This window comes from Calliphora vicina, chromosome 3 (genome assembly GCF_958450345.1).
Source record: "Calliphora vicina chromosome 3, idCalVici1.1, whole genome shotgun sequence".
Taxonomy (NCBI): Eukaryota; Metazoa; Arthropoda; class Insecta; order Diptera; family Calliphoridae; genus Calliphora; species Calliphora vicina.
In genome coordinates, this window is record NC_088782.1 from 19877901 (window position 1) to 19903879 (window position 25979).

Here is a 25979-nt window from a genome sequence, read left to right on the forward strand (position 1 = left end):
TGGCTCAGCGGAAAGAGATTTGACTCCAACGATGAAATCATCTCACAAACAAATACCTAGTTTGATGACCTCGACAAATCTTACTTTATGGAAGGAATAAAAAACGTCGGACAAAGTTGAAACATAAAATTATTTTTTATCCAAAAACCTGTGTTTCATTCAAAAAGTCGCGGAATTATTGACGCGAACAACTGATACTTCGAAATGGAGTGAAAACATCGGGTCCATCCTCATATATGCACAAACACTGTCTTTACGTTGCTGATACCATCATGGTAATTGGCACAGATGGCTCCAATTTACACGATCCTGTTTGTTCTTAACTATACTACACGCAGAGAAAAAACATGGTTGTGGTAACCATAAACTAAGAGCAACGTAATATGATCAGATTTATGCTTGTAGTCCAAAACATATTATGATCATTATTGGTATCATGAACTATCATAATATGTTCTGAAATAATCTTATTATGATACAAATCAATCATAATATGACCCAAATTAATCATATTTAAGACCCAATGAAATCATATTATCATCCAAAGTAATCATATTATCATTAAAATTTATTTTTAGAAATACAAAAGTTTATTTTAATAGGTTTTAGTTTTAAGGTACTAAATTCCCAATTAAAATATTGTTGATAAATTCACTGAAATTTATTGTTATTCCCTCTAGGAAAGTTAAAGATAATATACAAATAAAACTATAGAGCGAATGGGAATTACAGACACTCAAAATTTACTTGTAAAAATAACACAGCTTAGACAAACACCAGCACTCACAATTGGTGGGAAAAAATACTATTAATAGTAAACATATTTTGTTTGCATCTTAAACATATTATGACTACGCGTATAGAAACTTAACATTTAATGGTTGTACATAACGAAACATTTCGGTGAACCATATTCATATTTATAACATTTAATGGTTACAGTAACTAAAATATTGTTTAAATTAAATTAAAACAACAATTATATGTTTACGACATCAATATATTGTTACAACGAACATAGTATAGCTGTCGTAACCATGTCGAACCATGTTTTTTCTCTGCGTGTACAGGGATCTTAAACTCAAAATATCGCTCCAGGGCTCCAGGAAATATTTTCATGTAGTTAATCTGGCAATAATGGAAGTTGTGAACTGTTTAGGATCTAATTTCGTCTCAACAAGACCCATTAATACATATTCCAACAATCGAAACGCCAGAATCCTGCAGCTGAACAGTATCAAGAAGGAATAATTTTGATCACAGACTCATATTACGGAATATCAGGCAGAGTCTGGGTTGTAACTTACCACCAGATTTGGAATTTCCTAGGAAAATATAGCGTCGTAGAGTTCGATGATGGTCATGCGTACAATGATTTCGGTTGGTAATGTTGAAAGTTTCTGATGCCACTATCCTGGATTGTCGAGGAAACTAATGATATATCTTCGATTAACAGTCCAACCTATCTACTGGGGTTGATTATACAGAGGATACTCTGCTTGTACAGCGTCCCCTGGTATCACTGCAGACCAATTGGTCAAAGTGTTTTGTAATTGGTACAAGAACCTGAAGAACCAAACCCGATAATAATTCCATGTTTCCTTCACTTTAGAGATCTTGTTGAAGTGTTCCCGAGCACGCAATTTAAAATAACGAGTATATTTTTCAACTCATATTCGATTTGTACATCTTGTTTGAAATATATTCAATAAAAGGAAGAGGATTACCTAATGTTACACTGTCGAGCATAAGTATTAAAATCCTGAACGCTATTGGTATCCCGGATGTTCTTGAAATTCTTGATGAAAGTTAGTATGCCATAATAAAAACACATTAACTGAGACTCTTAAGATAAAACCACAATTTTTTCAATTAAATATATTTAAATAATATATTGTTATTGATTAATTTATATTTTTAAATAAAAACATGTTTTTCGCTTAAAAGCTAAATAAATTTTTATTATTTAAATTACCACAATTTAGTAAATAACAATAAAGTTCATTCACCAAAATAGTTTTCATACATTTTGTTTCGCATTTTATTGATACACCTTAAATTGAAGACACGAAATACATGTTTATTTATTAATTTCTATGTTTTTATTTATTTATTTTCATTATTGTTCTTAGAAATATCGATTTTGCTTTCAACAAATGTTGAACTAGTAAGAAATATGAATAGATTTTTATATAAATTTATCGTGACATTATGATGGAGCGTGCAGGGAGAGTTGAAAAAAAAACCAAAACAAATATTGTTAGCATAGAAATGGAATTAAATTAAAAAAACTAAGCACGAAAATTTAAAAAAAAGAAAGAAATTATAAATTCATAAATAAAAAGAAACGAGTAGTAAGACACGAATCTTTTGAATATAATTTTATAGTTCTTAAGTTAATTTAAAAGATTTTTATTAGAAAAAAATTCAGAATAACAACTAAAAAAACAGTTTTGCATTTGTGGAAAGTTTCTTTATGAACTTTCGTTTCATTTAAGAGTTATGAGGCAGGACATGATTCTACGATTTAACAACTTGAAATGGAGTGTGCAGATATTGCTGTATAACTCCTAAATGCAACAAGTATTTACCATGAAACTTTGTTAAAATATAGAACAGAGTTAGTTGTTATTATGGTTTTTTTCTTGGATTTTTTAAATAAGTAGATTTGGAAATATGAGTTTTTGATTCAGCTGCTGACCTTTGACCCTTTTGTACAAAACATAGCTTTAAGAAAATATCTTCAATTTTTAAATGGTAAACAAACTGAGATTGAATTTAAAAGTTATGAGTGACTTTTTGAGAACTCTAAACGGAAATATTTTGCTTTCTGTTTATTTTGAACAAGTAATCTGGCAATTAGATCCTGTTAAACTAAAATTTCTCAAAAACATTTCAATGATTAATCGAAGTTATTTTAAATAACAATGAGATTCTTATCTTTAAAGCTGAAAAATATATCGCACTTCAATATTTATTCATTTACTTAATCTCATCAACAAATTAATCAAACCATTTGTTTTATAAAAATTCCAATTGCATTGTTTTAATTTTGAAACCGTTATATAAATTCAAATTTCAATAAATAGATAATTAATTAAACATAATCGTGTTTCAGTTTTATTTTCGTAAATCACATAGAAAAAAACCCAAATAAGTTAAACATTTTTATATGGGTAATAATTTTTAGATATTTAAACTTAAATTTAATTGATTTTTTTTTTCATCTAGTAATTAAAAGTGTGCTGGTGGTTTCATAAAAAATAGGCAAATAAATATTACTCTATTAAAACAAGTTTGTTTAATCACATTTCTAGCGAATTTAATGGCTTCAACAGTGATCCGTTAGAGCCAAACAAATAATGGTCTATTGACCAAATTTGCTTAGATAAAAACAGCTTCAAACAAAAACAAGCTACCGAAACAAATGTATTAATTTGTTTTAACATTTATTTGTATTTTTTTGTATAGAAACAAAGATGCAGCTTTATCTTAAATGAAAATCAATCAGTTAGTAACAAAAAAGACTCTAAAATAAATTTGCTATAATTATTTAACTAATGCCTCACTATCAACATCATCATCTTTAACATTTTAAAACATTAAACATCTCTCTGCATGTCAAATTATGGCAGGTGTATTCAAAACATTTCATACGATTTGCTGTCAGTGGTTTCAAAAAAAATATATGATTTAACTCCCTGGTAACTGGTTTATTTTGACTTTTTTCAATTAACTCTGTCTTAGTTGTCGAACTATTATCTTACTCCCCTAATCGATTTGGCATGCATAACGAATTTGTTAATTATTGTTTGTTTCTAATCGTATTTGTAAATATCAGATGCAGGGTTTTCTAATTGTATCAATTCATTTGTGTATAATTTTTATATTTATTTTCAATGTTATTTTGTCTGCCATGTTGTCTAGCGAAATAAACAATAGTTGAATTAAATCAATAGTTTATCTGAGGTAAATACTATTCAGCTTTAGTTTTCAAGTTTTTCAAACATAAACTACTTTGTTTGAATTTATGTATTGTTTAATATTTAATTAAAACTTGGTATAAATATGCGGGATTTTTAAAATTTATTTACCGCTTTTTAACCGACACAGAACTGGTCCCCTGATTGGTTTCTCGGGGGAAGTAACATTTCTTATTATATAAGGCACTGCAGTATCATTCTCCAGAAGTAAGTTGGTAGGTCCGCAAAGTTTATATGGGAATTTAAGAGAAAATGATGTTTTTAGAGAAATTTTTAATATATATAGGATGTTTGTTATTTATCAGATCGCAGAGATATTTTCTATGTAGATAGATTTTGTATTTCTAAAATTCATTAAAATTTTTTTATATTTTTGGACTCGAAAAATATTTTTTTTTATCTTGTAGCTGTTGGATACCTTTCAAATATTTATGAAAACATTATAAGTTTCTTGAGAAACAGTTTTTCGAAGAAGTTATAGCAGATTTTTGGCCATTTTGTGAAATTGGTCATAAATTATGTGCGATATTTTAAAGAAACAAGAACAAAGAAATATTGATATTTGAATTGAGTAATAGCTAACCATAAGATAAATAGCATATACAGTGAGGAACAATATAATTTAAACATTTTCTGAAAATTTTTCCAAAATTTATATTTGTATTTTTTTCTTCGCAAATTAAAAAGTTGGTACAAATGGCTAGAATCAAGATTTGTAGACATTTAAAAACGAAATAATAAGCTTTTTTAATGCTGGATTGAAGCAAAAATAATCTGAATATTTGGGAGGATGACGGACCTCGTAAAACTATTCCAGAAAAGAGGAGACTTTGCTGAGAGTTATAGTTATCAGTAGTCTAAAATTAGAAATTAGATCTCGAAGTGTTAGCCGCAGGAAAAATGAGTATGGTCACGGGCGATAGCAACGAACCAAAAAACATTCTACAATTTATTATGTATCCATACCCAAGGGAAAATATGCCCCTAGTTTGGAGATTCGAGGCCGACATACAACTCTTGCATCCCTAATTACAACCCTAGAAATCGTGGATTCCAAATTTTCCATTGCCGAAAAATCCCGGGAAATTAAGCACGTTTTGAATGAAATTTGGCATGTGCAAAGAAGTGTTGTCGAGTTTATGTTTTGAATTTTGACCGCATGGTACCCAAAGTAGGACACCTCGGGTATGTTAAATGTTTAAAACGATCATATTTCTTCGTCTGTGTTCCAAAATTCATCGAGCACTACAAAAGTAGCTATCAATTATCTCTTATAAATTAGGCGATATTCGCATTTGAAAATTAAATTTTCATCATTTTCACTTTTTTGATAACAGCGGTTACAAATATTCCCGATTTTTCTTTTATTGGTCTAACAGCAAATTTATATGTCAAACACAAAAATAACTGTTTAAAAATCGAGACTGACTCTAAAGTTATAAGCATTTGAATTTAAAAGGTACAATGAGGTACCTGTTTTCAAGTGGCCAGTTCCCTAGAAAACCTATTGCAAATTGTAGATCGCAAAATACGAACTCAGAATTATACCTCGAAGCAAAGGAGACAATTGGTCATAAATCAAGATCATCGAAACAGCATGCATTTTAATAATGTTTGCCCGCTCTCTCTTAGTTTAAAAGTTATAGGAATTTAAAGTCAATGGCCCATAATCATAGTCAGAAATAAAGTATGTATATTTTAAGAGAAATAAAGTCGTTTTTACTTAAGAGTGGACTTTAGGTCTACCATAGACAAGATAAAATATTCTTTTAACGTTAAAATCGACTGTAAATATAAAACCAGCTGAAGCTGTTTTAACTCATTTAACAACAGCAAGTAAAAAAGTTTGGACAAAAAGTCAAAAATGTTTATGTTACAAGATATTGGCAGAGATTTTGCAATTATTTTATTGAGTTATCAATAAAATTAGAACCAAAATATCCTAATTATGATATTAATCTTATTTTTTCCATTTTTCCACCACAATTTGCTTTTTTCTTTAGATTTCGCTGTTACTTTTATTGTTTACTTTTTATACCCTTCACCTTTGTGAGAAGGGTATATATAAGTTTGTCATTCCGTTTGTAATTTCTACATTTTTCATTTCCGACCCTATAAAGTATATAGATAGCGGAGTCGTTTAAGCCATGTCCGTCTGTCTGTCTGTCCGTCTGTTGAAATCAATTTTCTGAAGACCCCAGATATCTTCGAGATCCAAATCATCAATAATTCTGTCATGCTTTCGAGAAGTTTGCTATTTAAAATCAGCAAAATCGGTCCATAAATAACGGAGATATGAGCAAAAAACCAGGACAACCTCGATTTTTTACCTATTTTTGATATATATCTGGATTACTAAGTATTAATATAGACAATATGGATATCTAATCGGTCAAAATCGGGAAAAATATTTTTTAAATATTTTTTGTCATACTTTTTTTTCCAAAAAAAAAATTTAAAAACTAAAAAAAAAAAATTTTTTTAAAAATTTGGAAAAACTTTTTTTTAAAAACAATTTTGAAAAACAATTAAAAAAAAATTAAACTTTGTTTACCTAAAAATATTTAAAAAAATTATTTTAAAGTAAAATTTGGTGAAGGGTATATAAGATTCGGCACAGCCGAATATAGCTCTCTTACTTGTTTGATAGTAGGTTTTATTTGGCTTTTATTTTCTAACAACAAATGTATATGTCAAACATAAAAAGAACTGTTGGAAAGTCGACACAATTTTAAAAAAGGCGATTTTTTGGAAAAAAAACATATTTTTTATGTAAAATTCAACTTTATGACAAAAATTCTGAAATCGCATAGTCAATATCAAAATATAGTAACCCATTTAAGATGGCATTATGGATATTATAGCCAGAAAACTCCCATTTTTTGGATTTTTCAACACTTTTTTGGGAATTGCGTGATTACTGATTACAAATTTCAAAATTTGTTTTTATTCCATTTTAAATAGAAAAATCTTATTCAAAATGAATCACAAATAAAAATTTAATTTCAATTTGAAAAAGTTTTATCTTTGCAAATACTCAATAAAGTGCAGTTTTTGTTATATTTTTCAAAAAAGTATTCCATGAATTTTGTAATTATCAAAATTTATATATAGTTTTGAAAAATAGACAAAATCCCCTTTCCATTGATATATGTATAACAAAATAATATTTTCATATTTTATTTTAAATATTTATATAGGAACAAACATTTTCGACAAATATACAAAATTTTAAGTCTCTTAAAATTTTTAAATTGGCTATGTTCTGGATCCTATCCTATTAATAAGAATAGCGTAAAATTGTGCAGTTTCAATTGTAAATAACTTTTAAACTGCCTAACCAATTTTCACACGATTGGCCTCACCCTAGTTTCAACACATATCACTAAAATTCTTTTTTTATTTTGGCCTATTATGTAATTAAATATTTGGAAAAATTAAAATCTTTTCAATTGGACGAACCAAAACAAGCATAAAAAGCGTTTAATTATAAATATGTAATAATAAAATTGTCTTCATAATTAATTAATATTTGTTCACTTACCTTTAAAATTCACAATCTTATTGTTGCATACATATTTTATTTTAATTTATTAAATGAAATTAAACCGAACCGTACCGTACCGATTGCCGTTTTATTTTTCTTATTTAATATTGTGGCAACTCTACTACTTATATTCCACTAAAAACAACAACAGTTGTTTTTTTCTTTTAATAAACAAAACATAAACACTACTTTTTACTTGCTCTGCTTTTACTTTTTTAGAGATTTTTCTTTTCTTTTTCTCATTTCTTTTTCCATATGCAGAAAACAATAACAAACAAAACACTTGCAAATGCAAATCATCACGCCACCCATTTACACACACATACTCCTTGGTAAAGGGCTTTTGACTAAAAAACACAACAATAACTAAATACCACTTAATACAACAACAACAATGTAAGGAATTTACATACAAACTTCAATTTGTTGCTGATGTTATTGTTTTACTGAATTTTTTATTAAAAACTAAACTTTAACACTTTATTTTTATAATTTTTAAAAGATTTTTCATTAAATTACTTTATTTTAATTAATATTTTATTATATTTGTAAGATTTGGAACACTTTAACTATATTTAATAAGCAATTAAAAACGGACGACATTTTTGAACGAGTGATTTTAGTAGTAAGCGATTGAGAACTAAAATTTTTGGCCACTACTTAAGCAGAGTTGCCAGTTAACATAGGATGTTGTTAGAAAAAAGGATTTTATTAATCGGAATATTTTAAAATGCAGAGAAGGGCAATTTTTTTAATGATTTGTCTTGGCTGAAAATATGTAATAATGGTTACGCTTTTTCACAGGCAAAAATATGAAAGAAATTAAATTAAAATATTTTAATGGTTTATGTAGGGTACAGTCCGGCATGTCCGGTCAATCCCGGTATTATGCGTTTGTGCAGATTTTTATAACGCCCAAAAATATTAGTCTAACACCCACCTTAAAGTATACCGATCGACTTAGAATCACTTTCTGAAATTACAAACGGAATGACAAACTTATATATACCCTTCTCACGAATGTGAAGGGTATAATAAATGAATGTTTGAATACCTAACAACATTTTTATGAATGTAAATAACAGTGCTAGGTAAATTCTCTGCGAGTTGTTAAGTTTTCCCTAATTAATTTGGATAGGGGATTTGTCCATGTTTCAAAAATATATATAGCTTTTGACAATTAAAAAGTTCATGGAAAACTTTTTTGAAAATTATGACAAAAAATGTTTTCTATTGAGTTTTTACAAAGTATTGTTACGTTTTAACCTTTTCAAAACGTTGGTTTATTTCCTTTAAATAAACCGGATACTTTTAATTGCAAATAAAAGCCGTTTAGTAGTTTGAAAATTGAAAAAACTCTTTATTCAAATGTACAACAACAGAATTAAATAGTCACTCAATGTTTTTTATACACGTTTATAAATTCGCAGAAATACAGACACAATTTATAATGCACACGAATTCACTTGAAAAATGCAACACAATTTAAGGCACTCAGTTGATGTTTATTCGAAAAGCGTCTCTGATAAACTCACTAACGACCTCTGCTTTAAAGGTTATCGGAACCCTTTACAAAATAGTTAAGAACATATTTGGTCATCTAAAGTGAGGTATTTTATTTTGATATCGACTATGAGATTTGAGAATTTTTGCACTAAAGTTTTTTGGATAGACCTGGTCTACTCGGTATCAAACATTTTTAATTTTTTTTTCATTTATAATATTTGACGTAAAGTTAGCTTTACATTTTCTTAGACATTTTTTGAGATAACTTAAAAAGAAAAAAGTATTTTCTCCCAAAAAAATTGCGAAAAATCGCATTTTTAAAATTTTTTAAATTCAAATGCATATAACTTTGGACTCAGTATTTATACTCTACACCACCATAGTGGGGAGGGTATAATGCGTTTGTGCAGATGTTTGTAACGCCCAAAAATATTAGTCTAACACCCACCTTAAAGTATACCGATCGACTTAGAATCACTTTCTGAAATTACAAACGGAATGACAAACTTATATATACCCTTCTCACGAATGTGAAGGGTATAATAAATGAATGTTTGAATACCTAACAACATTTTTATGAATGTAAATAACAGTGCTAGGTAAATTCTCTGCGAGTTGTTAAGTTTTCCCTAATTAATTTGGATAGGGGATTTGTCCATGTTTCAAAAATATATATAGCTTTTGACAATTAAAAAGTTCATGGAAAACTTTTTTGAAAATTATGACAAAAAATGTTTTCTATTGAGTTTTTACAAAGTATTGTTACGTTTTAACCTTTTCAAAACGTTGGTTTATTTCCTTTAAATAAACCGGATACTTTTAATTGCAAATAAAAGCCGTTTAGTAGTTTGAAAATTGAAAAAACTCTTTATTCAAATGTACAACAACAGAATTAAATAGTCACTCAATGTTTTTTATACACGTTTATAAATTCGCAGAAATACAGACACAATTTATAATGCACACGAATTCACTTGAAAAATGCAACACAATTTAAGGCACTCAGTTGATGTTTATTCGAAAAGCGTCTCTGATAAACTCACTAACGACCTCTGCTTTAAAGGTTATCGGAACCCTTTACAAAATAGTTAAGAACATATTTGGTCATCTAAAGTGAGGTATTTTATTTTGATATCGACTATGAGATTTGAGAATTTTTGCACTAAAGTTTTTTGGATAGACCTGGTCTACTCGGTATCAAACATTTTTAATTTTTTTTTCATTTATAATATTTGACGTAAAGTTAGCTTTACATTTTCTTAGACATTTTTTGAGATAACTTAAAAAGAAAAAAGTATTTTCTCCCAAAAAAATTGCGAAAAATCGCATTTTTAAAATTTTTTAAATTCAAATGCATATAACTTTGGACTCAGTATTTATACTCTACACCACCATAGTGGGGAGGGTATAATGCGTTTGTGCAGATGTTTGTAACGCCCAAAAATATTAGTCTAACACCCACCTTAAAGTATACCGATCGACTAAACGATGTCCGTCCGTCAGTCTGGTCGGTTGGCTGGCTGTCCATGTAAACCTTGTGCGCACTAACAGGCAATTTTGAAGATATTTCGATGAAATTTGGTACATATTATTTTTTCGGCTCAAGGACCAAGCCTCTTGAAACAGGCTTAAATCGGTCCACTATTTCATCTAGCCCCCATACAAATGTCCTCCCGAAATTGGACTTTATCGGTCATAAATTAATTAATTTATATATGTATCTCCACAAATTCCGCTCCAAATAAGTTTTATATACACAAAATTCATGTCACCAAATTTTGTTACGATCGGTCCATAATTAGTCATAGCTCCCATATAGACCCGCTTCCGAAAATCACTTTAACGTGCTTAAATCGCTTAAAAATGTTGGTATACACACAAAATTCAACATACTTAACTTTAATATAGACATAAATCACATGACCTAATTTCATGGTGATCGGTCCATAATTGGTCATAGCCCCCATATAAGTCCCACTTCCGAAAATCACTCAAAAATATAAATTATTGAAATTTTAAAAGAAAAATGTTTTTGCTCTTTTACTTAGTGTAGGGTATTATATGGTCGGGCTTGACCGACCATACTTCCTTACTTGTTTTTTTAAATAATTATTTTTTGATTTGACACAAATATATGTTGTTACTCCAATAAAGGCAAAATGGAGAAAATCGGGGTATATTTGTATCCAATGTTATAAAAAAACTGGAGTAGGGAGGGTAAAAATGTTGAAAATTTAATTTTCAAATGCGAATATCTCCTAAATTAAAAGACATAATTGTAGTACTCGACGAGTAGAATCTATATATCGTCATTTGAAATGCAAAAGGGCGTAACAACCAACAAATTCAAAATTGAGTTTTTAATGGATATAAAATTTGTGCTAAATATGGTATTTTTACCATTCAGGATATATAGAAGGTCCTTGAGCCAATAATTTAAAAACTTTGTATTTTTTTCAATATTCTTATTTATAATAGTGTGCTAAATTTCATAGTGCTATAATCAATCCTTCTATTTTTGTCCAGTCGCTATATGAGAACGAAACACTGTGCGTCATTGAAAACACTTAGTAAAATATGTTTAAAACTTATTTTTATTATTGGTTAACTAACAATTACTAATATATTTCAATAATTACTAGTTATGTAGATGTTTCAAACTAAATTATAGGGTTTAATTATGTTGCTGATTGACTGTATGACTATATTGATTAGTTATAGCCTAAAAAACATCTTTAAAAGTTAATTAAAACTATTGCAAATTTTTAAATAAAGACCACCAACCAAGTGTTATATATAGTACAAATTGCTTTTAAAAGCATCAAGTTCAGGGTCAAATGAAGAAAAAGTAACAAAACCGAAAGTGAAGATTGAAATTGAAATTCAATAGATATCGGAAGTATAATAGGGGCAAATTGAATGCAGAGAAATCCAAAAAATATAAAACCAACCAAGTTTTAATGAAACTGTATCATTTGTTAGCAAGTGTTCCAAAAGGAAACAATATTTAAACAAAATGGTTAGTAATAAATCGCCTTCTATCATATTTTAAATAAAATATTAATAAAATGTTGCTTATTTCTTTAGAAATCGCTATTGGTTTTACTGGCCTTTATCGCCTGTGCTTATGCAGATGTTTCACATTTGGGCTACGACTATCATGCTCCTCCAGTTATGGCCTTTGAACTGCCACAACCCAATAACAACTATCTACCACCAGTTGCTGTCAAAAGTGAACCCTTACCTCCCAGCATGTACTTGCCTCCTGCCCCCGTAGTGGCTCCTAAGAAAACTTATATACCACCAGTTGCTGTCAACATGTACCTGCCCCCTGCACCCGTACGAGCTCCTAAGAATACCTATATTCCACCCAAAGCAATGCCAGCACCCATTACCAAACCCAGCAATGATTATTTGCCTCCTGTTACACCCATGAAAATGTATCTACCTCCAGTTCCTGTTCTACCACCCAAACCTGTACAAATTCCCTCAGCTCCCAGAAAAGCCTATCTACCACCAGCCCCTGTAGCTCCTAAACAGTCACCCAACCACTCCTATCTACCCCCTGTTGAGGAGAGTGCTCCAGCAAAACACATTATAACACCACCAGCTCCCCGTCTGGAAGATTTAGTGCCCCCACAACGACCACAGCAACATTATGAAGATTCTGAAATCTTTACCGAAGATGGTTACAAGACTGTACGTAAACATAAATATTAATGTATTCAAGGTGTGATCTCTTTGTGCGATCACTGATCACATATTGTTGTTAAGTTTGTAACGGTTTTATTTTATTTTTTTGTTTTGCGCATTTAATAAAACATTTCATTAAATATTCAAAATCATTTAGCTGTTTTGGTTTAGTTTATGTTTTGATTTTCTAAAGCACAGTGGTAGCTGAGGTAAGATATGTAAAAATCTAATGATTTTGAACATAAAATTTTAGTGTTAAGAAAGTTTTTTCATCTTTTTCCAAATTTGTCTCATTTTGACCCCAAAAATGTTTTTCTGAAGTTCCATCAATATCCGCCAATAAATACTTTGTCTTTTTTCGGTACATACAAAACTAGTATATTTGAGGAAAGTTACTTTTTTGAAAATTTAAAAATTATGAGAAATTGATTCTTTCAACCCAAATATTAAAAAAACACTAAAAAATCAATTTTTAAAAAAATTCGAAAAAGTACCTTTTGTTCCGCTGCTCCTCATTTAGTATGTATATTCCGCAAAGAATCCCAGATTTAAAAAAAACAAGTAAGAGTGCTATATTCGGCTGTGCCGAATCTTATATACCCTTCCAAATTATACTTCAAAATTTTAAATATTTTTAGGTAAACAAAATTATTTTTTTAATTTTTTGGAAAAAAATTTTTTTCGATTGTTATTTTAAATTTTTAAAATTTTTTTTTTTAAATTTTAAAAAATTAGTTTTTGTTTTTTAAATTTTTTTTGGTGAAAAAAAATATTCGGGTTAAAATTTTTTTTTCCGATTTTGACCCATTGTAGGTCCAACTTACTATGGTCTTATATACGTCGTTGCAAATGTCTTTGAAATATCTATCATTAGATATCCATATTGTCTATATGAATGTCTTAGTAATCCAGATGTAGGTCAAAAATAGGTAAAAAATCGAGGTTGTCTTGGTTTTTTCCTCATATCTCAGCCATTTGTGGACCGCTTTTGCTGATTTTAAATAGCGAAATTCTCGAAAGCATGTCTGACAGAATTATTGAAAATTTGGATCCCAAAGATATCTGGGGTCTTCAGAAAATTGATTTCAACAGACGGACAGACAGACGGACATGGCTTAATCGACTCCGCTATCTATAAGGATCCAGAATATATATACTTTATAGGATCGGAAATGAAAAATGTAGAAATTACAAACGGAATGACAAACTTATATATACCCTTCTCACGAAGGTGAAGGGTATAATAAGATTTAGAATTAGATAAATGGGCGTGTAAATAGTTATTTTCGACGATCTGGAGAACTATCCTTGTTAAAGTCTTCAAACTTTATACGAACCGATTTTTATCAGAGCATGAAGTCAAACCAAAAAATGATACGCATTGGAACAGGGGGCGTGGCACCACCCATGGTCTTAGAATTTTGTCCGAAAATGGGTGCGATTTGATTAGTGGGCATGGCACCTATCACATATAAAGTAAATAGTTATTTTCGAATATCTGGAGAACTATAATAGTGACATTCTCATCCAAATAGATATAAAGAAATCCATAACAATGTCGAGAAATAACCAATATAAATTGAAAATATTGAGAGAAAACCAATTGAAATTGGAAAACTCGAAATTTAAATCGAAAAACTACAACTTGATGTTATGAAAACCATAGAGAAATATGGAGCGGAAACACAAAAATTCTCAAAATAATCACATAAAATCATACGAGTGTTGGTTTTGTTTTCAAATAGTTTTTTTTTACTTATACATTCATTCTCATTACTTAGGTTTTTGACAACTAAAGCTAGGTACTCTGTTCAAAATTTCGTGCGAAATGCTGTCAAACTACATATAAAATATTTGGAATCAAATATTTGCGAAATAATTTCGCAAAAGCAGTACTCTTTTCTTCTTGTTAAAAACATGTGCTGGTTCAACGCACCTAAAGGTGTGCATTTTGAGCACCTTTTTCTGTAGACCAAAAACGGTTGAATATATTGCAAATCTATTCGATTGTGCATCAAAAATTAATACAATTGATGTTTTTTGAATCCTTAAAAATAGTTCCAAAAACCCACAACAGGAGGCGCAAATTGCATAAACAAAATAAAAAAAAGTATTTTAGATTTTTTAAATATACGCGATGAAAAGCCATTATAAGCTTAGCAAAACGGCATCAATATTTCTTTTCTATCACCCTCAAATCAAATTTTTGAAATTAACTCTAATATACATATTAGAGTGACAATCAGTTGTATGGAAAAAAATTTTTGTTAAAATTTTGAAGAGTGCCGGGTGGAATATTGTGACACTAGGCCTAAATGTTAAGTGCTGAAAATTTGAGCCAAATCGGGCAACGATTTCTGGACGCGCATCGAGGTCAAAGTTCAGATATATGCAAAATTTTACTGTTAATATGGAATAAATAGGTGAAACTCGTTAACTTTCTGCATTGTTTTCTAGAAATATGTAGTATATATATTTACTTGTATATGAGTTTTTGTCTTCGTAGGATACCGTTAATCTATTCGCAGGTATGGCCAAAAAAATAATTTTTTTTAACGGCTGTTTCAAAACTCCATTTTCAAATTTTTAAAAATTTTGTTAAACAAATTTCAGATTTTTTCGATCATCACATTGGGGTTTATTGAGATCAAAATAGGGAATAAAAATATGAAAAAGTTATGTCAATACCTCTTACAGTTTTTTCGTACCTGCGATTTAAATTTTGCGATTTTCAAGAAAAACTAATTATTTGTCCATATTTAGGCGAATGAGCCCAATTTCCTTACTGTTATAAATTTTAAGTAAAACTTATTCATAGTATTATAACCCTGGTAATTTCAAATATGGTCTGAAAGTTTTACTAAAATCGGAAAACGTTAACCTTTAAATCGTGAAGGTCAAATGTAAAATTTTTCAATATTTTGAATTTCTAATGAAAAGATAAGGAAATGTTATATATTTTTGGGCCGATTTTAATGCAACTTAAGGAAAATATAACATAAAGTCCAGAATTTAAAATAACAGCACAAAACTGGAAATTAACCCTTAGCAGCACTTGGGGTCCAAATTAACCTCAACTTTTAAAATCACGAAAAACACAACCATTTTGACCCCAAGTCCTCTTAAAGGATAAAATCCATTTTTTCACTGTTGTTGTAAATGTTTTTTTGGCCATACCTGCGAATAGGTTAACGGTATCCTACGAAGACAAAAACTCATATACAAGTAAATATGGACATATTTTAAGTAAAAATTAGCTTTTATTTTAATTTTTCTCGAAAAATCTTAATTTTCTTCCTAATTTTTTTGTTCAAGTGGCCTGAAACACGTTAATGGTCTTGCGAATTTGTAATAACTTGAAAATTTTTTAATAAAATTTTGTCATTTATATCTCATTACAACGATAATTACGTACATATTTCGATTCTTTTGCATTCAATTGCAAAAGTATTTATTTAGTAGCAAAATTTTTTCAAAAACTGAAAAATTTGCATTTTTCTCTCATTTTGGCGATAATACAGTTTTTGGGTCATTTTGAACCAAAGAAGATACAGGGTTAATTTCCAAAATTTGTTTTTAATGTAATATTCATTAATATAAATAAATCTACATATTTCTAGAAAACAATGCAGAAAGTTAACGAGTTTCACCTATTTATTCCATATTAACAGTAAAATTTTGCATATATCTGAACTTTGACCTCGATGCGCGTCCAGAAATCGTTGCCCGATTTGGCTCAAATTTTCAGCACTTAACATTTAGGCCTAGTGTCACAATATTCCACCCGGCACTCTTTGAAATCTAAAAAAACAAAATCGGCTGTCACTCTAATACATATGTCAATATTAACGAAATTGAAATTTTCATAAAAGAATTTTTAACAAAGAAATATTGAAAATAATTATTTTTCAGGTAGTGTATTTTTTATAGATTTCAAAACATGGACCCATTTTGAGCCCTACCACATTAAAGGGTTAATTTCAATTTAAATATCATCTTGAGAACTTAGGACTTTTTTGTCTCAAGTCTTAGTTATAATAATAATTAGATGAAATACAATATATTTCGATATTTTTATCAAATATTTAAAGAATTAATATTCAAATTTGACCACTGCTTTAAAGGAGTAATTATTATCTAGTTCTGTTTAAATTTTCACAACATTAAGAAATTAATTGATTAAAAACGAGCTATTGTAAAAATTTGCCATATAATCAATAAATTTAGCAGCCCACTGCTAAATTAGGAAGGGATTTTAATTAATTATATTTCACACAATACTGTAGCAGTCTAACGATATGTTCGTTCAATTTGTTAATATTTAAATTTTTCAATTTAATTATTTATATTATATTTGTTTCATTAATGATATTTAATGAACAGCCTTAGCATATGCTTTGAAAGTAAATCTCTTTCTGTTTTACACATTTTTTGTATTGATCTTTAAAAAAAGTAATCTAAACTCAGGCACAATTTAAAGATTGAATTTTAAAATATTGTTAATAATATGGTTTTAGTTTAAGTTAAAAAAAATAAATCTTTTTATACCCAACATCAAAAATATGAGTAAACATTGATTTTTTCATTCCGTTTGTAACGTATCGAAAAATTGATCGTGGAACCAAAAAGTATATAAATTCTGGATCTTGATAGAATTCTAAGACGATCTAGCTATGCCCATCCTTCTGTTGTTAGCACGATAGGGGCTCCAGGAAACATCCTAATGGAATGGAATATTCTCCAAATATTTTTTGTAGATCAGAAATGATTCGTATTGAAAATTGGTATTGAAAATCAAATGTGGACCAAAATATGAGAACATTTTTTTTGGCTATTTTTAATTTTTTTTTTGCTATTTTCTTTAAATATATTGTAAATAATGCTATGCAATTTTGCACACGTTGTCTCTATGATAAAAGGACAATCTCTGTTGAATATTTATCCAAAAATAGGTTGAATCGTTAAAAAGTTTTGAATCAAAATATATGAAAAACTTTGTTCAGGCCACTATACATATTTTGATCCCAATAACATTTCAATGCATTAATCTAGCAATTCCTTTCTGCTTTCTGCTTATATCTCTGCTATTTCTGGGCCGATTTTCTCTATTATAAACAGCAATCTAAGTTCATTTATAGCGGATATAATGATGTGGTCATGTATATAAATTATTTAGGGGATTCGGAAAGTTGATTTCAACATACAGATGGACATACGAACATGGCTGTATTGATTACGCAATTTATAACGATCCATAATATATTTACAAATGAAGAATGTGAAAACGACAAACAAAATGAATATCTGAAGATCCCTGTTCTATTTTGTGCCAATATATCACGGAATGACTGATAGTTTATAAATTATAGCGATTCTTGTGAAAAAACATGTTTAAATATTTAGCTATAATAAATAAGAATCTCCCAAAGTATCTAAGAATAGAACACTAAAATACACATTTTATGAATATTAAATTTGTTTAAATACTAGTTAAATATGTTTAAATAAATCCAGTAAATTAAATAAAAATAAATTTAATGCTACACTAAAAAAAAATTGTTTATTTAAATTTATACAAACTGCAGATAAAATAGGATTTAATATAAATTTATGTTTTAGCCAAAGATGTTTAATTTTATATATTAAATATATGTATGTATGTACCTGGCAAATGCAGCCAAAATAAATACATAAATATTTAAATTATCCATAAACGAAGGCTTAAAAACAAGTTTTAAAAGAAACGCACATTAAAATTGAGATAAAAATTAAAAAAATAAACTTAAAATTGAACATCATTAACGGCAACTTGTTGCTGGCTAAAAAGATGTCAGTCAATATGGTAATATAATCGATCATTTAAGAAACGAACAACCTACAAAATTAAAAAAAAAACAACAACTAGGCCTACTACGTCTTAAATTAGTGAAACAAAATTTAATTAAAAATATGGTAGCCAAGTAATTCTTTCAAGAAATTAAATAATTCCCTGCTGTTCAAAAAGTAGCAATTCCCAACTATGAAATTGACATATCACAGCAGAAATATTGCAACCTAAGTTATGGTAAATATTAACTCAAAAAATAGGGTACCCTTTTTTATGGTCCAGATATGAAAGGGTGTCCTAGAAACTCAAAATTAAGAACATGTAAATTATCAACCCAATGAAACAATCTGAAATTGGATATTAAAGAATAAGCCACAAAATGTATCTTTAATTTTTACAAAATTGTGACCAAATTAAATTATCTTGAAATCGGTCCATATCCCTATCCATAATATACGATAATGTCCTTAGGACACTTTTAGTTTTAAAAATTAGTTTTATTTTATTTGATGCTGTCTGATCTTATAAAACACTTGTAAGAGTACACACCAAACAAATTTGTGATAAAAAAGTGGTTACGCTTTTTTGAGCAAATATTTGCCATGTGACCCTACCTTAAGTCATTCATTGAATGCACGAAATCGTTGTCTTTCATTAAAAATCGTATTTGTGGGTCATCTGTTCATAAACATTTTTCATTCAACAGCTTTGTAGCTTGAGAGTTCCATTTTCATTAACTCTTTCAGCTACGCTTTTTCGTGTATAAGTTTAAAATCAAAAAATATATTCTGTTGCAGATGACAGCTACATTTGCCATTTATATTATAGACCTCCACTTTCGAAGATTGGGGAATTGTGGCAAAACATGAATGATTCCCTTAATCTGAATGGGGTCGTGTGAATAGGGTCGCTTTCAGCGTTCGCAAGACTCAGTGTTGCATGTTGATAGAAAAACGAACGACAGATCATGTCGTTTCATCTGTATTTATGGGTGGTGTAAATGTTGTAGAATATCAGACGCTCTTGTTCTGGTCATGAGAATACAATGTGATGTACGTTTGTCTAAACATATCTATCAAGTGCCCAAAGAAGCATTCAAGTGTCTTGGTTTTCTGAAACGGTGTAGGAATTACTTCACTCCATCTGATCTTCTCGCTATTTACACCACTTACATATATCCGAACGAAATTGGAATACAACTCTATTTTGGAGATTCTCGGCCAAGTACAGGAGAGGGCAAAGGTGATTATTGGCGACATTAGGGTATCCAACTCTATTGATTCGCTAGAGCACCGAAGTAATGTGGTTCGGTTTAACTATTCTATCGGTACTATAATCTAATGTGTTTTGATAAAATGATGGAACTTGTTCGTGATACCCTCATAGTTTTACGTAATACACGTTTTTCATCAAGAACACATGCCCTCGTGGTTGATTGGCCAGGGGACCGCACAACACACTACAGGGAAAATACGTTCTTTAGATGTATTGTACGTATGTAGAACAAACTACCCGCACAAGTCTTCCCTGTCACTTTCAAAAACACTTTTATCCCTCCCATAACCTCCCATCCTAGTTCCAACACAATGCATATGTGGGAAGTTTTGCTTTACTTCTTTAATTTGAAAAAACGAGTGACGCTGAACCTCAACCGTTTGCTTATGGTGAATGTGTACCAACGGTTTCAACGAGCGAGAGATGTTATGTGCCGTTCGGAAGTGAGAATTTTGACATGAAAGATAAAGGCCAGCAACAAAAGTTCGAAGAATAAGAATTGGAAGCATTCTCCATGAATATTGTTGCAAAATTCAACAAGAGCTTGCAAAATCATAGGAAGCTACTTAGACAGCAATTTGAAACCTTTGCGAACAGCAAGATTCATCAAAAAGCAGGGAAATTGGGTACCATGCTATAAAAGAAAATCATTTTTAACCGGAATTACTTGCGATGAAAAATGGATCATTTACGATAACTCCAAGAGTAAGAGTTCGTATGTGAAGCCCGGGCAATCAGCCGAAACAACACTAAAGCCAAATATCCATGGCACTAAGGTAATGCTCTGTATTTGGTGGTAGCAAAAGGGTCCTATCTATTATGAGCTGCTGAAATCTTACCAGACCACAACATGGAATCTGTGGCCATAAAACGCCCAGAATATGCGCACATACATGAAACCGTAATATTCTATCATAGGCCACATTTTGCAATATCTGTTAAAAACTATTTAGAGTGAAGTGGTTGAGAAGTTTTGCCTCACCCGCTTTATAGTACAGACCTTGCCCCGTCCGACTACTATTTCGATGGATGCAGAACGCTCTCTCTGTGATAAGCTTCACTTTGGAACAGAGTATCCGAAATTAGCTTGATTCGTTCTTGGCCTCAAAAGATGAGCAATTATTTTGGCTCGGAATCCATATGTTGCCAGAAAAATGAGAAAAGTTCATAGCTAACAATGGCTAATGCTTTAAATAAATTTATATTGCACAAATGTTTCAAAATAAAAGCTAACAATTTTTTAAAAAAATCCCTAATTTTTATGACATACCCCAAATTCATTTTTCTTTTTTTTTTCCTTTTTATACCCTTCACGTTCGTGAGAAGGGATCCTTATAGATAGCGGAGTGATTGTTGAAATCAACTTTCCGAATCCCCCAACTAACTTACATACACGATTCATACATCAATATCTCCGGAATTCTTCCGGCTCGGTTGCTATTTAAGATCGAGAAAATCGGTCCACAAATGGCTGAGATATAAGGAAAAAACCAGGACAACCTCGATTTTTGACCTATATCTGGATTACTATGCCATTAATATTGACAATATTTATATCTAATGATAGATATTTCCAAGATCTTTACAACGAAGTATATAAGCCCATAGTAACTTGGACCTACAATGGGTCGAAATCGGAAAAAATAATTTTTAACCCGATTTTTTTTCACCAAAAGTTTTTTTTTTCGATAAATATTAAAAAAAAAACAAAAAATTTTAAAATTTAAAAAAAAAAATTTTAAATTTGAAATTTGAAAAAATAATTCGAAAAAAAAATTTTCCAAATAATGAAAAAAAAAATTGTTTACCTAAAAATATTTAAAATTTTTATTTTAAAGTATAATTTGGTGAAGGGTATATAAGATTCGGCACAGCCGAATATAGCTCTCTTACATGTTTATATTAAAACTTTTCGGTTTTGGGGAGGGAAATTTCAGGAATTTTGAAGATATTTCGATCATATTTGGTACATATTATTTTTTCAGCCCAAGAACCAAGCCTATTGAAACTGGCTGAAATCGGGCCATTATTTCACCTAGCCCCCATACAAATGTCCTTCCGAAATTGGCCTTTATCGGTCATAAATGTTTAATTTATATATGTATCTCCACAAATTGCGCTCCATATAAGTTTTATATATACAAAATTCATGTCACCAAATTTTGTTACGATCGGTCCATAATTAGTCATAGCTCCCATATAGACCCGCTTCCGAAAACCACTTTAACGTGCATAAATCGCTTAAAAATGTCGGTATACACACAAAATTCAACATAGTAAACTTTCATATAGACATAAATCACACGACCTAATTTCATGGTGATCGGTCCATAATTGGTCATAGCCCCCATATAAGGGCCACTTCCGAAAATCACTCTAAAATATAAATTATTGAAATTTTAAAAGAAAAATGTTTTTGCTCTTTTACTTAGTGTAGGGTATTATATGGTCGGGCTTGACCGACCATACTTTCTTACTTGTTATTTTTTTGAATTACCACCAATCTACTCCATATAATTGCACCAACGTGCATTATTGAGAAATATAATTCGCGAGAAGTGTTGATTTTATCTAAAATTTAATCGTTGGATCTTCTGGGATATTTTTCTGAAATTTCATTAAAATCATTTAATAAATGCATAATTTTTGATTAACTTTTTCTACAAAATCTCAGAAAATCTTATAATTATTTCACAGAGTGTAACCCATTAGTATTGCTAATAGTGCTGCTGTATGTAAATGACTAAATAAGACAAGCGAATACTAATGAATAAAATGTATATTTTATTTAATATTTAATAAACAAAATTTGCAATGTTAAACATCTGGAGTTATTATCTTTTCTGCATATAAATGTAGAAAATTTGTTATAATAAAATGAAAAAGTTTTCTTTTAACTTTAATTTGTATAAAACGCTTAAATAAAGTTCATTGAACGATTAAATTACGAATACATTTTATTAAAAACTAATTTAATTTCAGCGTAAATTACTTAAAAACAATTAATTTTTTAACTACAATTAAAATTAAAGTACTAGAGCTCCCAAAAATAAAATAAAAATTTCAACAATCAAAGTAAAATCTTTGAACTTGTTCTGGTGAAGCTAATGATTAATAGCTGTAGTAAAAAAATTTACATTAAAATTTTATTTTTTTTTTTAACAATTTTTTATACATACATTATGTATAGGATGGTAATAAGCTGAATTAACATAATCAAAACGTATGGATTCATAATTGGATACCAAAATGTTCAATATCGTTTATCGGCCAAGTTGCCTTAAATCTTAAATCTTTTAAATCCACTACTTCCGCTTCTAATTTTCTTCTTTTGTCTTAAATTTGAGACACTAGAAGTTTATTATTGAACGGTAGCCGTTAAACAAAAGAAGAAACATATAAATTAAGGTATAAACGTTGAACCACATCATTAACTAACAATCTTTCAAACTTTAAACACACGAGAAAAAAAGAATCAAAACTTCTTCGAAAATGGTAATTAAAATTAAAACAAAGCTTTTAGCTAATTGAAAATATAAAATTTGAATATTGTGTAATTTTAATATCAACTATTTTTTTGTTTACAGAAATTCTTCATTGTTGCTCTTGTTTTGGTAGCTGGCGTTTGCGCTGATGTTTCCGAATTAGGTTACGATTACCAACAACCTGCCCCAGCAGCTCCAGTTCAAAGTTTTGCTCCTGCCCCTGAGCAAAGCTACATTCCCCCAGCTGCTTCTGCACCAGCTCCTGTACACCACGCTGCACCCGCCCCAGCTCCAGTCCACCATCACCCTGCCCCAGCTCCCGTCCACCATCACCCTGCTCCAGCTCCCGTCCACCATCACCCTACTCCAGCTCCCGTCCACCATCACCCTGCCCCAGCTCCAGTCCACCATCACCCTGCCCCAGCTCCCGTCCAACATCACCCTGCTCCAGCTCCCGTTTTCCACCAACCCGCTCCAGTAGCCCCTGCTCCAGCTGATGATGGTTACTCTTACTCTCAACCTCAAGCCGATCAAGGTTACAGATACAAGACTGTCCGTCGCGTTGTCTACAGAAACCGTGCTTAAACTGTGATCCCAGCCACAACCCTTTAATTTGCTAATTGACTACCATGATTGTATTTAACTGACTCTCAGTTTTGGAGAAATCTTAATAAAAATTTGTTGTTATAAATTTAAATAACAAACTTGTATAATTCTCTAAAATCTCTTTCCACAGCTATGATCCTGAAATCCTGCAACCTCTGCCAGACAATCATAATCGTCTATATATGTATATATAAAAAAATGAAGTTACTAATTGATTCATGGATATCTTTGATATCTAGAGGAGTTCAGAATTAAGTCTTTCAACATTGTAAATGTAAAAGTTCACTGCAATCCCACAACAAAATATAAACGAAGGCACAACGAGAATATGGATTATATAGTAACACGTTTTGCACTTTCTTTCTCTGTTGTAATCTGATCAGCTATTGATAATGACGGTTTTTTTAATTTGTATGAAATTGGTAAAAAACCGTTATAAATTAAATTTAAAAGGTAGCTAAAAGAAACTCTTTCAGCGACGCTTATAAAGTGTATAAATTTAAAAGCAAAACAATTGCATTTTCGTGAAGCCCCACCTCACAGTGGTATTTATATCCTACACCACCATAGTGGGGAGGGTATTATGCGTTTGTGCAGATGTTTATAACGCCCAAAAATATTAGTCTAACACCCACCTTCAAGTATACCGATCGACTTAGAATCACTTTCTGAATCGATTAAACGATGTCCGTCCGTCCGTCTGGTTGGCTGGCTGTCCATGTAAACCTTGTGCGCAGAGTACAGGTCGCAATTTTGAAGATATTTCGATCAAATTTGGTACATATTACTTTTTCGGCCCAAGGACCAAGCCTATTGAAACTGGCTGAAATCGGTCCATTATTTCACCTAGCCCCCATACAAATGTCCCCTCGAAATTGGACTTTATCGGTCATAAATGTTTAATTTATCTATGTATCTACACAAATTTCGCTCCAAATAAGTTTTATATATACAAAATTCATGTCACCAAATTTTGTTACGATCGGTCCATAATTAGTTATAGCTCCCATATAGACCCGCATCCGAAAATCACTTTAACGTGCATAAATTACTTAAAAATGTTGGTATACACACAAAATTCAACATAGTTAACTTTAATATAGACATAAATCACACGACCTAATTTCATGGTGATCGGTCCATAATTGGTCATAGCTCCCATATAAGGCCCACTTCCGAAAATCACTCAAAAATATAAATTATTGAAATTTTAAAAGAAAAATGTTTTTTGCTCTTTTACTTAGTGTAGGGTCAAGCCCGACCATACTTTCTTACTTGTTTTTACATGAAAACGTTCTTTGGAAGTAAAAAAGTAACATAAATGCGCAAAAATGCCCATAACTATTTTATGTTGATTAAAAAAGGGAATGTATAGAATTATATTCCATTTTAACATTTTGCGGATTTTTGCGGTTTGCGGTTTTCGATTTTATTAAATTTTTAAAATTTTAGGCCAGAGAACCAAGCCGATCGGCTGAAAATCGGCCGCTGGCAAATTTTTCATTACCACGCCGCCGCGCGACTTAGATTGGCTTAAAAGCTGAGCCGGCTCAAAGAAAGCCGCCGATTATCATCTGCGCCGCTGAAACCATTTACAGTGGTGGCCAGGAATTTAAGACAAATATTGTTTGCTAAATTCCACGTGATTGTCAATTATTTTTTCAAATATTTCCACAAATATGTATACATGAGGACTGTTTTAACACACAAGTGTGTTTTATTCGACTGTGTCAATTCATACATATTCACCACGAACACATAAAATTTTTCTACAACTTGAGCAACAAAATTTTTTTTTAAATAAACATATTTTCTCACATTTATATATTATATTTTTATTATTATAAAATATTCGGACCAAATTTCGTACTTTTAGTTCCATTAATATCTTTGTCCATATATATTTTACCGATTTTTCCAAACATTTTTCAGAAACTAGAAACATTAATAATAAATTTCATACCCTTAGAGGTCCTTTTATTTTTGCTCTATCGCACTTAAAATTCAGTTGATGAAAAAAATTCAAGTATTTGTCTTAAATTAGTGGCCACCACTGT

General features: G+C 30.2%; 1 protein-coding gene across 1 annotated transcript; it reads left to right on the top strand.

The window, feature by feature from the left end:
• Positions 1–272: 272 nt before the first annotated feature.
• LOC135954156 (uncharacterized) lies at positions 273–23901 on the top strand. Its single transcript, XM_065504230.1, has 4 exons — positions 273–311; positions 12124–12208; positions 12299–12735; positions 23419–23901. Exons 1-4 carry the CDS (start codon positions 273–275, stop codon positions 23899–23901), a joined length of 1044 nt encoding a protein of 347 aa, XP_065360302.1.
• Positions 23902–25979: the final 2078 nt, after the last annotated feature.